Below are 13,854 nucleotides of genomic sequence, written 5' to 3'. Positions count from 1 at the left end.
GAACCCTAGACGGGGCATTATCTTTGGCCTTTTTATTATTCTGTCCGCGTTTTGTCATTATTATACTACTTGAGAAACGAAGCACTGACGATAGGAAGTGTGGTTTCAACAAAAGTGGGAGAGTCCCTCACGAAATAACGGTTACAGGAAAGAAAGGCAAAGGAGTGTATCAGAAAATACTTTCAGAGGCTTGAAAGTGGAATCAGATCATACCTCTCTCATACTTATAAGGATAAGCTGCACAGGAATCGAAGAGTCATGATTCAAAACGTGCGCCGGAAACCAAAACGTCACTTCATCCTCTGAACCGCCTCGGGGGCAAATATAATGATGATGCATACAGGCGATGACATCATTCCAAAAAGGAAGCCACGCGTCAGTGGCTCAACAACGTCATATATTTCACTTCATTCATATTGCCGCCCCTGGTCGAGGTCAAATTCTCCTAAGCCGAGGTTCGTATTTCCGCCCGTCGAAGACGCCCACCGAACGCGTCTCCAACGAGCGGAGGGACTAACTGTATAGGGTCAAATTTGACCCTCAGTATCTCTACGCCAGTGGGTACGCCCAATGATTGTACGCCGACCAACGTAGCGGGTACGACTCGACCGTGAGGACAAAAGCGACATCGTTTAGAACTCAGTGTCTACACTAGGGAGACGTTACCTATCTTTGTAACTTTTTGATTCTTTCGAGGAAGGTCTCCTATTATATAAAGGAGACCTCCACATTGTAAAAGGGGGATCGGATCTAATACAACTCTCTCATTTTTTCTGGCTTTCTCTCTCTATATCTCCACTTCTAACGAAAATATCTTATTGGTAAACATTGTCACTTTGCAATATTAGATCTACAACAATATTATCATCTTTGCATCTCTAGGCTTATTATATTTGATTACGATTTACCCCTTTTCTATTTTTGATTGTTTTATCGCTTACAAAGTATATCGTTAACTTTTGAGCCAAACAGACATCCTCTAAATTATCTTGATTTTGTTATTTTTGTTCCCCTAAGCGTTTACTATTGACCAATTCCAAGTATATATATATCATGACAAGTATAGTGGGTCGTCGTCTAATGTGTCATTAGCGGAATCAAACGGTTTTTTTCAAATATATTTTAAACATCGAATTATCATAAAAAAAAGCATAGCAACCTCCCAAATTGAGAAAAAGGTGAAATCATATTTAATTCTTAATTGCTTAAGTAAGAGATTTTAAAATATATAGGTCGCGTGCGAATCAAAATAAAGTATACAATTTCTAATCCTTATGTAACACTTGTATGGGTCCGAATTTGACCGACCACGGCTTGTAGCGAATACGACCAGCAACCCAAAACCTACGAGTCGGCATAGGGGTACGACTAAGAGGTGGAAAGAGTGACGCCATCATAGTAGCGTCGGATTTGGCGCAGTAGGTAGTCCCTAATTCGTCATTTCCACGACTAAGGAAAATCTCTCTCTATATAAGATAGGTTCGAGTCTTGTAAAGGGCAGACAGTTTTTTGTGGAATATACAGTTTTATTACCTTACCTTTCTTGTTATCTCTCTCACTCTCTCTCTTTACCATTAACATCCTAGATCTTCGGCTAAGATTTACCCCTTCATCCGTGATTGATTTGCTTAAAAGAAGAATCAAATTTTTTTTGAGTCAAACAATTTGGCGCTGTCTGTGGGGATTTCCATAGCCGAAATCATAGTTGTCATCTAGGATCTCAAAAGTAACGACTACTGTTCTTCAAATCCTGTAAAAACTAACAATGGCGGAGAAAGAAGCAAGACTAAAGAGGATAGCAGATGTCTCAAACAACCTCTTAAACTCCCTCAACGAAGCTGGTAGAGAAGACACCGAGAACACAACACCAGGAGATACACCGGAGGAGGAAATCTCGCCCTCTCCACACGAGGACCTAACGGTCTTGCGCGAAAGAGAAGCTTCCATGTCTACAGTGAAAGAAACACCACCAGCGGTCAAAAAGTTACTAGAAGAATGGTTAACAAGCGCTCTGAACAACATGCTCAAAAAATCCCCTCAAGGAAACGTCGGAGAATTACCAGCTGCAAAACCCGCAGTTAACACCAAAGAGCCATGTATCGCACAAACGGGCAACGCTCACCCCCCCTCCCCCCATTGCAGGCGACGGTGCACTCATGGCCATCTTAAAGAAAATGGAAGAAATGGAAAACGAAAATAAATCACTCCGCGACCAAATGAAGGAGCACCAGGAAAGAGTGGACAAAATACCTGGTGCCCCCAAACTGCTGCCAAAACGCGATGTGGGCCGATTCGTTGAACAACCATATAGCGATGGAGCCGCTCCTCACCCCATTTCAAAAACCTTCAAGATGCCACCATACTTGAAAATTTACGACGGAACTACGGACCCCGAGGATCATCTGATCCATTATGTTACTGCGGTAAAAGGCAACGATTTGTCAAAGGAACAAGTACCATCTATACTGCTGAAAAAGTTTGGCGAAACCCTGACAGGAGGGGCCTTGACATGGTATTCATAGCTACCGGCATGATCTATATCAACGTTCGAGGAAATGGCGGATAAATTCGCTACTGCTCATGCAGGAGCAAAGAAAGCTGACGCCAGGGTCAACGATATTTTCGCAATCAGGCAAACGGCAGGTGAGGGACTTCGGGACTTCCTCGCCCGATTTAACAGGGTAAGAATGAGCCTACCGAACGTATCCGAAGGAATGGCGGTAGCAGCCTTTCAGAACGGATTAAACAGGAACGGATCCAAAGCGACCAAGAAGTTGCTCAGCAGGCTCATGAAATATCCCCCCACCACATGGGAAGAAATCCACAATGCCTATTGTGCCGAGGTGAGGCCAAACGAAGATGATCTGAATGGCCCGATTCAGCGACTAATGTCAGTACAAACCGAGGCGAGGAAAGATCGACGTAACGAGGGGCGAAGGGATCAACCCCCGCATTTCAATCGAGAAAGGCATCACCCTTATGTCAGAACATCTAACCCGCCTCCTCCAAGGCATACAGATGTCGTGCTACGACACACCGCTCCCCTTCGAAACGAAAGAGGTATGCCTCCACTATTATCTGCTCATAACTTTTGTGTTTCCCCTTCAGAGATAGTGTACGCACTAGAGAAGTTGGGTTGGGCACGAAGGTGCAATGGCCACAAAAAATGAAATCGGACCCAAGCGCGAGAAGGTCAAACGTCCTCTGCGAATTCCATCAGGAAAGAGGACACAAGACCGAAGATTGCATAGGCCTATGGCAGGAAGTGGTCAGGATGCTAAACCAGGGGTATCTGAAAGAACTGCTCAGCGATAAAGGAAGGGCCAACTTCTCCAGAGGACGCGAACCATCTCAAGGACCCCCAAAACCACCATCATCGGCACGTACTATACAGATGATCATCGGTGGTGGCGACGACTCGGTAATCAACCATGTGAAGTTCACCACCACGCACAAACTCAACGGTCAGTTGCCCACGAACGGTATAATAACTTCGAAGACAGTATCATCTTCGAAAAGTCAGATGCCGATGGTTTGTCTTTCCCTCATTATGATGCTTTGGTTATAACATTACACATCGCTGATACAGATGTAAAGAGGATCATGATAGATGACGGAAGCGGCGCGTGTATTATTCATCCGAGAGTTCTCACGCAAATAAGGCTCGCGGATAAAATAATACCGCATTGCATAACACTAACGGGTTTTAGCAATGCAGTAGAGCGGACATCCGGGAAATAGCGCTGCCAGTCTTAGCCGGGGGAGTCACACTGGAAACCACATTCCATGTCATGAACCAGGAAACAGCTTACAACGCCATCATAGGACGCCCATGGATATATGCCATGCGAGCCGTCCCCTCAAGTTTCTATCAAGTAATCAAATTTCCCACCCTATGGGGAATATTTAGCATCCGAGGCGAGCCGCGTACCGCCCAAGAATGATATCGTATCGCCCAAGATTGCACACACACCAAACAACTAAAAGGTGCAAGTGTGGAGGCATAGCAATCAGCCATGTCGGGAAATAAACCCGACCCGCCAATTTAGGCCATCAGAGACCCAAAAATTGTAGAGGCCTGTAAGGCGACCATAGAAGACCTCGACCCAGTCCAGTTGGACGATGCCGACAACACAAAGAAGGCTTACATCGGGGACAACCTCTCGGAGCCAGGTAAGTATCGTAAATTTTTAACTGACAAAGCCGATTTGTTTGCCTTTTCCCACTCAGATATGCTAGGAATCCCGAAGGACATCGCCACTCATAGGATGAATGTCGACCCACTCTACCTGCCGGTACGACGGATAAGGAGAAAATTCAATGTCGCAATCAATGAAGCGATCAGCGAAGAGGTAGATAAATTACTCACCAACAGTTCCATCAGAGAATCAAAGTATCCCCAATGGGTCGCCAATGTGGTCATGGTCAAAAAGAAGAACAGGAAATGGCGAATGTGTGTAGACTTCACCGATCTGAACAAAGCATGCCCGAAAGATTCCTTCCCGCTACCATATATCGACCAACTGATTGACGCGACAGCAGGGCACGAACTGCTGAGTTTTTTAGATGCCTACTCCGGTTACAACCAAATTCTATTGGCCGAAGAAGATCAGGAAAAAACGACTTTCATCACTCGCCAAGGAATTTACTGCTATAAAGTGATGTCGTTCGGACTCAAGAATGCGGGGGCCACTTACCAGAGGTTAGTCACCAAAATGTTCAAAGAACAGCTCGAAAAAATAATGGAGGTCTATATCGATGATATGCTGGTAAAGTCGGCAAAGAAGGAGGACCACATTAGCCATCTGAAAGAAGCCTTCGAGATATTGAGGCGGTACGGGATGAAGTTAAACCCGGAAAAGTGCGCCTTCGGCGTGGCCTCAGGGAGATTCTTAGGCTTTCTCGTGTCGCAACGGGGAATCGATGTCAACCCAGATCAAATCAAAGCCATCGACACAATACCTAAGGTGCTGACCAGCAAAAAATAGGTACAGAAGCTAACAGGGCGAATTGCCGCCCTGTCGAGATTCATTTCACGATCCTCGGACAGATGTCACAAATTCTTCAACGTATTAAGAAAAGACCACGGGCTGCAATGGAACGAGGAATGCATCGACGCCTTGAGGAAGCTAAAAGTGTACCTGTCCTCACCACTACTCGTCAAAGCAGACCCAGGTGAGTGCCTACTCGTATATTTGGCAGTATCCGAAGTCGCTATCAGTGCAGTCTTGGTCCGCGAAAACAAAGGTACGCAATCCCCTATTTACTATATCAGCAAAACCTTAATAGATGCCGAGACAAGGTACCCTCACCTTGAAAAATTAGCTCTGGCACTAGTCGTAGCTTCACGAAAGCTTAGACCATATTTTCAATGTCACCCCGTAAAGGTAATAACAACCTTCCCCTTGAGAAGTATCCTGCATAAACCCAAACTCTCAGGTAGACTCGCCAAATGGGCAATAGAACTAAGCGAGCACGATATAACTTACCACCCGCGGACTGCCATTAAGTTGTAGGTGCTCGCCGATTTCGTCGCCGACTTTAGCGCAGAAATATTGCCCGCGGCGGAACAGGAAGCGCTTCGCGCTTCCGCATGTACCGACCTTTGGACCCTCTATACCAATGGCGCTTCGAACGCCTCGGGATCGGGACCTGGACTCATCCTCGAAGTCCCCACGGGCGAGGTAATTCGCCAGTCCATACGATGCCCAGAGATGACTAACAACGAGGTCGAGTACGAGGCTGTGATTGCAGGTCTAAAGTTAGCCCTCAAGTATGGCGTGCGACGACTCATCCTCCATTGCGACTCCCAACTCGTTGTAAATCAACTCACCGGGACTTACCAAATCAAAGGGAAGAGACTACAGAGGTATCAGTCAGAAATCCGTAAACTACTACCAGAGTTTGACGAATGCCGCCTCGACCAGATCCCCAGGGCACAAAACATGGAAGCAGATGGCCTCGCCAAATTAGCTGCTGCCACCAAAAATATTAACAAGGAAAGCGTGATCACCCTCCTTCACTCAGCCATAGACCACATCGAGGTACTTTCTCTGAACCTAACTTGGGACTGGCAAAACCGCCTTGTGTACTATTTACAGGATGGAATACTCCCGCAAGACAAGAAAGAGGCCAAGAAACTCCGGGTGCAGGCAGCTCGATACAGCCTGGTAAATCATGACCTCTACAAAAGAACATTTGGCGGCCCCCTAGCCAAATGTCATGGACCGCACCTAACTAGGCAAGTACTGGAGGAAGTACATGAGGGTCACTGCGGCGCCCATACAGGGAATCGCACCCTCGTTCGATGTCTTATTCGCGCCGGCTATTACTGGCCCACTATGAAAAAAGAAGCCGCGGACTACATCCGGAGATGCGTGCAATGCCAAAAGTATGCCCCTATGATACATCAAGCAGGGGAACTCCTCCATTCGGTCACCTCGCCATGGCCTTTCATAAAGTGGGGAATGGACATAGTCGGCCCTCTGCCAGCAGGACAAGGAAAGGTACGTTTTCTTTTGATTTTAACTGACTATTTCTCTAAATGGGTGGAAGCAGGTTCGTATGCTCAGATACGTGAATAGGAGGTCATCGCCTTCATATGGAAAAATATTATATGCCATTTCGGTATCCCCAAAGAAATCAGTTATGACAACGGACCCCAGTTCATCGGAAAGAGAACAACTGAATTCTTCGAAAAATGGCACATCAAGCGGATACTTTCCACGCCATATCATCCCGCTGCCAACGGCCAAGCAATCCTCCAACAAAGTGATACTGAACATACTGAAAAAAAAGCTCGAGGAAGCTAAAGGGCTAAGGCCCGAACTACTGCCTGAAGTATTGTGGGCACACCGAACTACGCCAAAATCCAGCACGGAAGAAATGCCCTACTCACTTGTCTATGGGACCAACGCAGTCATACCTGTCGAGGTCGGAGAACCCAGCCTGAGATCCTCGCATATAAGCGGTGCGGATAACGACGAAAGTAGGTTACAAGACCTAGATGAAATTGAAAAACGGAGAGACATGGCCCATGTGAGAATGATTGCCCAGAAGCAGCAAATGGAGAGATACTACAACAAAAAGGCCAAAGTAAGATCACCCAAAGTTGGCGACTACGTACTCAAAGCCAAAACACTAGCATCAAAGGATCCAAATGAGGGGAAGTTAGGAAGAAACTGGGGCGGGCCGTACAAAATCGTAGTAACAGCGAATAAAGGAGCATTCCAACTAGAGACAATGGAGGGAAAACCTCTGCAAAACAACTGGAACGTCGCCCATCTCAAGTACTTCCACTTCTGAAAGGTGTCACCTAAGTCGTACTCTTTTTCCCTCACCCGAGTTTTGTCTCAATCGGGTTTTCTCGGGGAGGTTTATAACGAGGCGGCGAAGGGGATACCCTGTGGATCGGAACATTATTCATCACTTCGGCCCGTCGATACACTCTCCGGTTCAAAGTAATGAAGGGACTACGGAATTCAATCTCCATAGTATGAACGGAATTCATTCTCCATTGTACGTACGAAATACATTCTCCATTATATGAACAGAATTCACTCTCCATTGTACGTACGAAATACAAACATCCCAATGGCCAAGGCCATCGACATTAGTTCGAACCACGACGGGATATTACTTCGACGACAGTCAAAGCTACATCCCAATGGCCAAGGCAATCGACATTCAGTTCGACCTCGTTCGAGCTACAATGGGATACTACTTCGACAACAGCCAAAGCTACATCCCAATGGCCAAGGCCATCGACATTAGTACGACCTTGTTCGAGCCACGACGGGATACTACTTCGACGACAGCTGAAGCAACATCCCAATGGCCAAGGCCATCGACATTAGTTCGACCTCGTTCGAGCCACGACGGGATACTACTTCGACGACAGCCGAAGCAACATCCCAATGGCCAAGGCCATCGACATTAGTTCGACCTCGTTCGAACCACGACGAGACGCCATGACGGGATACTACTTTGACGACAGCCGAAGCAACATCCCAATGGCCAAGGCCATCGACATTAGTTCGACCTCGTTTGAACCACAACGAGATGCCACGACGGGATACTACGACAACAGCTGTCACACCTCCTTTTTTACGCACCACCCCGAAGGATAGTGTAAAAGAGAGTTTTTCCACTTTAAGTGACAATATTTAAAATGGGATTATTTATTTATCAGAGTTGCCACTTGGGATAATTTATTTGGTGTCCCAAGTCACCGGTTTATTTCGAATCCCAAATCGAGGAAATTTTCGACTTTCCAAGTGAAGTCTGCGAACCAAAAATTCTTGAGTAAGGAATTCTGTTAACCCGGGGGAAGGTGTTAGGCACCCCCGGATTCCGTGGTTCTAGCACGGTCGCTTAAACTATCATAATTGGCCTATTACCTGATTTTAACACATGTTTCAACCTATAGTGCAATTTTAAATTATTTATCGCTTTTATTTAATTTTAAGGAGAATTGCAACGTTATTAAAACACGTCTCGACCACGTCACATAAATGCACCCGTGGTTTTTGACATATTTTAACACCGTTGGGATTTAGATTTGGGTCACATAAATGTGCACCCGATTTTAGGAAAGTAGATTATTAAAATACGCGCCTAAAGCAACTAACGGGTTGATAACTTTGCGGGAGGCCATGAAAATTCACTAAATGGCGCGTCCCGATTTCTAAGTATTTTAATGGAAGTAATTAAAGAGGGCCACGCAATTTGTGATTTCGTTTGGCGCGGCGCACCTCAATTTCATTTTTAAAGGATACTAGACTAAGGTTGAAGGGTCATGAACTTTTATGTTATTTAACTAATTGGCTAAGGTTATAAGGATTAGATATGGGCTATGAATTTAAAATCTAGTAACTAAATACAAAGACTAAGGTGACACAACTGGACCTGAAAGAGAGGCCCAATATTTAATGTTTGAATCTCTGAAGCTGCCTGCGTACAAAACGCCTCAGCTGTAAAGCTGATTAATGTTTTGGGCCTCTGAACAGGGCTATTTCAATCACCCGAGCAGCCTATTTTAATTAACAGGTATAAAAATCAACTAAATTTGTTTATTCTCTTTCAATTTATAGCCCAGAAGCCAGGTGAGTTAAGAACCAAGTTGGGCCATGCATAAATAAAATCAGGGCCCAAATTTTATTCAAATAAAAGGCTGTCATGTTTTGGCTCATAAATGAGCCCAAATCAGGCACTGAATTTAAATTGGATTGCAGAAACACTGAATTTGAAACATAATGAAACCTAATAATTTTGCGGAATGCATGAACAATTCAACTCCGTTCACATGCTGATTTTAAGTCTAATTTCATGCTCATATTCAAATTGTATGTATCCTGATGAACCACACACACTCTTTCTAAAGTTTTTACTTCCAGAACAACATTTAAACATATACAGCACATTTGCAGAACCTAAAACATTTATGGAACTGAAAATAGACATAATTCCAATTTTAACATCCAAGTCCGTTTAACTAGGCATTTGCAGGTAACACTTTGCTTATATAACACACTAGATTCCAATTTTATCATCCAAGCTAACATGATAGCAGGTTTAAAAATGAAATTAAACTGTACTAAAGCTAATACTACTAAATGAGTCCAACATTCCAAATATTACATTCATTAGAGGGTCCGGATCAAGTAATTCCTAGATTCTAATGAAAGCTAAATGTAACACTTGAGTTAACATGCTATGAGTGAATTACAGATAACATAAACGTGCTAGGCCACCTAAATCAAAGCAAAACAGTAGGAAAAACATATAACATTTCATCATTATCCTCAAATTCGATCACACATTTGATTCAACCATCACATGTCAGTTGAGGCCAAAGGAGTACCTGGAAATTAGACCAAAAATAAGAGGAATTGGAGGTCAGATACACAGCAGCAGAGTAACAGATGCAATCTCAGCAAAGTCTCAGCAAATCCAATATAAAAACCCAGGAGTTGGATGTGGCGAACCCCAGAAATCAGGTTCAATCAAGCAAAGGACCCAGCTGAACTTAAAACCAGACTTTGATGGTTGAAATTGACCCTTAACAAGTGAATTCCACCTAGTTTTAGCACTTGGAAGTGGATTTGAACTGCTGAAACTTGATGAAACAGTAGATCTGGTGGATTTCTAGGCTATTTTTGTTGATTTTTTCAGGATTTTTGTTTTGAATTCTAAGATCTAAACTCTATATACTTAAACTCTCAAATTCTGCAGAAAACTTTTGTTGATTTTCAGTATTCCCTCTCAAACTTTCAATTTTTTTTTCAAATTTTCTGATTTTTAGACTTGGATTTCAAATTTTCAGATTTCTAGCCCCTAAAACCTGACTTGCAAGGCAGGGTATACTGCCTTTTATAGGCAAGTATTAGGGCACCTTTCAGATTTTTACTTTACACCTTAGCCCCCTCTTAATTTCCAGTTTTTAGCTTAAAAGCCCTTAGGGTACTAACTTGTTACCCAAGTTATACTACTCAATTTCAGAATTTCAAATTAGAACCCAATCTAGAAGCTTCTAGGGGCTTCTATTTTCAATTACTGCAAGATTCTTTAATTGAATTACCTATATTACCCCTGAAACTACTAACCTAGGTTAAACTAACTCCAGCCCCCTTAACTTGGTCAAAGATGACCATGGTTAATTACCAAGGCTTAGAATTACTCAGCAGTCACCAAATGACATTCAATTATAACAAAACCCCAAAATTTGAATACAAATCCAAATAACCCTAACTTAAGCTTGAATTAACTACTGAACTCAGGATTGAAAAACTACTACTATCTATTATTAGTCAAACCAAAAACTAAGAAACAAACAAAATTAACAGAGAATCAGTATGAACAGAGAAGAAAAGGAAATCAAAAACTTAAAAAAAAACTAAGAACACTGATCAATGCACAAATTAAAATTCACGTACAAGGTGAAATAAACGAAGAGTAAAACTAAGAAAACATACCCATTAAACTTGAACACGACTGCCTTCCAATTTCAATCGCAAGATAATGTCAATCAACTGTTCTTTGTCAAGAACAGTCAAGTAACATTATCCCATGGTGAAATTGAACCTAAAACTTACGAAGACTGGAGGAGAAGCCTTGCTAAACCAAGTTCTAGGGTTCTGCTTCTTTTGATTTGAAATTCGAGAATTTTAGGGAATATTTGAAGGGAAAGGAGTGTGGATTTGTAATGAGGGGAGGATGGGGGTTCAAGGGTGTTATTTTGGGGGTGTTTGGAGTGGTGGCGCCGCCGGACACGGCGGAGGAGTCCATGGCGGCGCTAGGGTTTGGGATGTTTGGGGAACTATAGTGAGATTTGAAGGAGATTAACAGTGTCATGGGTATGAGGAGGATGAGAGGAGTCTTTTGTGTAAATTTGGGAGTGATTCACCAATCGCCGCCGGCGGAGGCGATTTCCGGTCGGCGGTTTGCGGTGGTAGGCGGCGGAATTAGGGTTTGGGTGTTTGGGGTCTGAGAGACTGTGAGAAGGGGGAAGGGGCGTCTTTGGACATATATATATTAAAATGTTCCCACTTCTCGTCCATTGGATCAAAATACCTAGACGGCTAGGATTGCACATAAACTAAACGACGTCGTTTTGGGGGGAACTGGGGTGTTGGACCGGATCTGGGCCGGGTTTGGGGCGATTTGGACGGGTTTCAGGGGTTTAAATTATTGGGTCAATGAATTGCATTTAAAATTGGCCCGACAAATGCATACCCAACAAGCCAAATTTCTTTTCCTTCAATTCCTTTTCTTTTAATCCTTTTTCCTTTATTTCTTAACCTGTCTAATTAAGCTATAATTAAAACTAATACCAATTTAAAGGAAACTAATAAACCTCAAAACTAGAATTTAAACCAAAAAACAAATCAAATTTTTGTGATTTTAGTATTTTTTGTAAAAAACCCAATTACTAATTAATCTAAAAATATAAAATTAATCCTAAATGCAAACGCAATATTTTTTTTTGTATTTTTACGAATTATCTAAAACTAAACATGCACACACAAATGAGAATACACACGAAAATTACGCAATTAAATCCTAAAAATCAAATAATAAAAGAAAAATCCTAATTTTAGGGATTCTGTAGGAATAATTCAAGCGAGGAAAAAATCACGTGCTCACAGCTTCCCCTCTTTGCTCGGAGACATGAAGGGTTTTCGGGCAAACATAAATGAGCAATTATGAGGGATTTTTTCCTGCTTGGCACTCCATGAGAAGCATTTCTGAAAAACGTCTGACCGAACCTTGCTTCAGAGGTTGCCTACATATCCTTGGCTATAAAGGAATCAGGTTAGTATAGTTCTGGAAGTATTGGTAGCTGGGACTACCAGGAGCTGTGATTTCACTGCCGTTGCTGCTGCTACTGCTTGCTAACTTCCTTATTACACCAAAAGGAAAATCAAAGCTAAGATAACTATGCCTATCAACTATGAGTTACAAGATTCCCATCTATAAATCTCTTGAAGCTTGATCTTGAGTCTTAGCTGATTTTGTTGTGGACTCCGATCTGAATCTTGATGCTCGTCAGCTGCAAGCGCCGTTTCTTTCTTCAGCATTTGGACCAAAGCGGGACAGGCGGAGCTTGTGACTTCAGTCAGGTTTTGAGCAGTCCGCATCTTTGTCCGCTTCAGCATTTTGAATTCACTTCTTTTTTGTTCTTTTCTTCTTTTCTTTATTCTGGGTGGAGACTTATTCTTTCAGCTACCTCGGATCCTATGCTTCGAGGTCAAACCTGCTCAGACACCAAAACAAACAAATGAACGAAATTTTTCTACCCCAATTTTCACTAGGAAAATTTCATGAGTTATTTGTGACACATATCTAAGCAAATAAAATCAGGATTGTGTATCCTTGGGAATGAAACCTTAAATTAGGGGGGTTACCAGGTTATGCTGGAAAATGATCGGGTTATGCCGGAAAAGGAAAAGGTCCTCGGGTTATGCCGGGGAGGTCCACGGGTTATGCCGTGATAAAAGAAAAAGGCTCCTTGGGTTATGCCAGGGAGGCCCGCGGGTTATGTCGGGATAAAAGAGGTCCTTGGGTTATGCCAAGGAGATCCGCGGGTTATGCCGGGATTAAAATGGAAAAGGCTCCTTGGGTTATGCCAGGGAGGTCCGCGGGTTATGCCGGGATAAAAGAGGTCTTTGGGTTATGCCAGGGAGATCCGCGGGTTACGCCGGGACAAAAGAAAAAAGGTCCTTGGGTTATGCCAGGGAGGTCCACGGGTTATGCCGGGATAAAAGAAAAAGGTCCTTGGGTTATGCTAGGGAGAACCACGGGTTATGCCGGGATTAAAAGAAAAAAGGCTCATTGGGTTATGCCAGGGAGGTCCGCGGGTTATGCCGGGATAAAAGAGGTCCTTGGGTTATTCCAGGGAGATCCACGGGTTTTGCCGGGATAAAAGAAAACGGTCCTTGGGTTATGCCAGGGAGGTCCACGGGTTATGCCGGGATAAAAGAAAAAGGTCCTTGGGTTATGCCAGGGAGGTCCACGGGTTATGCCGGGATAAAAGAAAAAGGTCCTTGGGTTATGCCAGGGAGGTCCACCGGTTATGCCGGGAGAGAAGAAAAAGTTCCTTGGGTTATGCCAGGGAGGCCCACGGGTTATGCCGGGATAAAAGAAAAAGGTCCTTGGGTTATGCCAGGGAGGTCCACGGGTTATGCCGGGATAAAAGAAAAGGGTCCTTGGGTTATGCCAGGGAGGTCCACGGTTATGCCAGGATACTTAGGGAATGGGGCTCTATGCTACCATGATTTTTTCTTTTTTTTATATTTTTTTTATCTTCATTCTTCATTTCATTTTAGTAGAAAATGCAAGAAAGAGGGTTGGGGG

General features: G+C 43.6%; 1 protein-coding gene across 1 annotated transcript; it reads left to right on the top strand.

The window, feature by feature from the left end:
• The first annotated feature begins 4,421 nt into the window (after nt 1–4,421).
• Nucleotides 4,422–10,051, top strand: LOC109208874. Its single transcript, XM_019372028.1, has 7 exons — nt 4,422–4,967; nt 5,051–5,175; nt 5,551–5,684; nt 5,755–6,506; nt 6,559–6,627; nt 6,799–7,095; nt 9,845–10,051. Exons 1-7 carry the CDS (start codon nt 4,422–4,424, stop codon nt 10,049–10,051), a joined length of 2,130 nt encoding a protein of 709 aa, XP_019227573.1.
• Nucleotides 10,052–13,854: the final 3,803 nt, after the last annotated feature.

The sequence above is a fragment of the Nicotiana attenuata genome, unplaced genomic scaffold (assembly GCF_001879085.1).
Source record: "Nicotiana attenuata strain UT unplaced genomic scaffold, NIATTr2, whole genome shotgun sequence".
Classification (NCBI taxonomy): Eukaryota; Viridiplantae; Streptophyta; class Magnoliopsida; order Solanales; family Solanaceae; genus Nicotiana; species Nicotiana attenuata.
This window is presented reverse-complemented; position numbering and strand designations above follow the sequence as displayed.

Excerpts from the sequence above, each read along its gene's own strand:
- LOC109208874 (XM_019372028.1), top strand. The coding sequence starts at position 4,422 with ATGGTCAAAAAGAAGAACAGGAAATGGCGAATGTGTGTAGACTTCACC. Across the intron at positions 5,176-5,550 it reads ACTCGTCAAAGCAGACCCAG|AAATATTGCCCGCGGCGGAA; the intron begins GTGAGTGCCTAC and ends ACTTTAGCGCAG. Across the intron at positions 6,507-6,558 it reads TGCCAGCAGGACAAGGAAAG|GTTCGTATGCTCAGATACGT; the intron begins GTACGTTTTCTT and ends GGGTGGAAGCAG.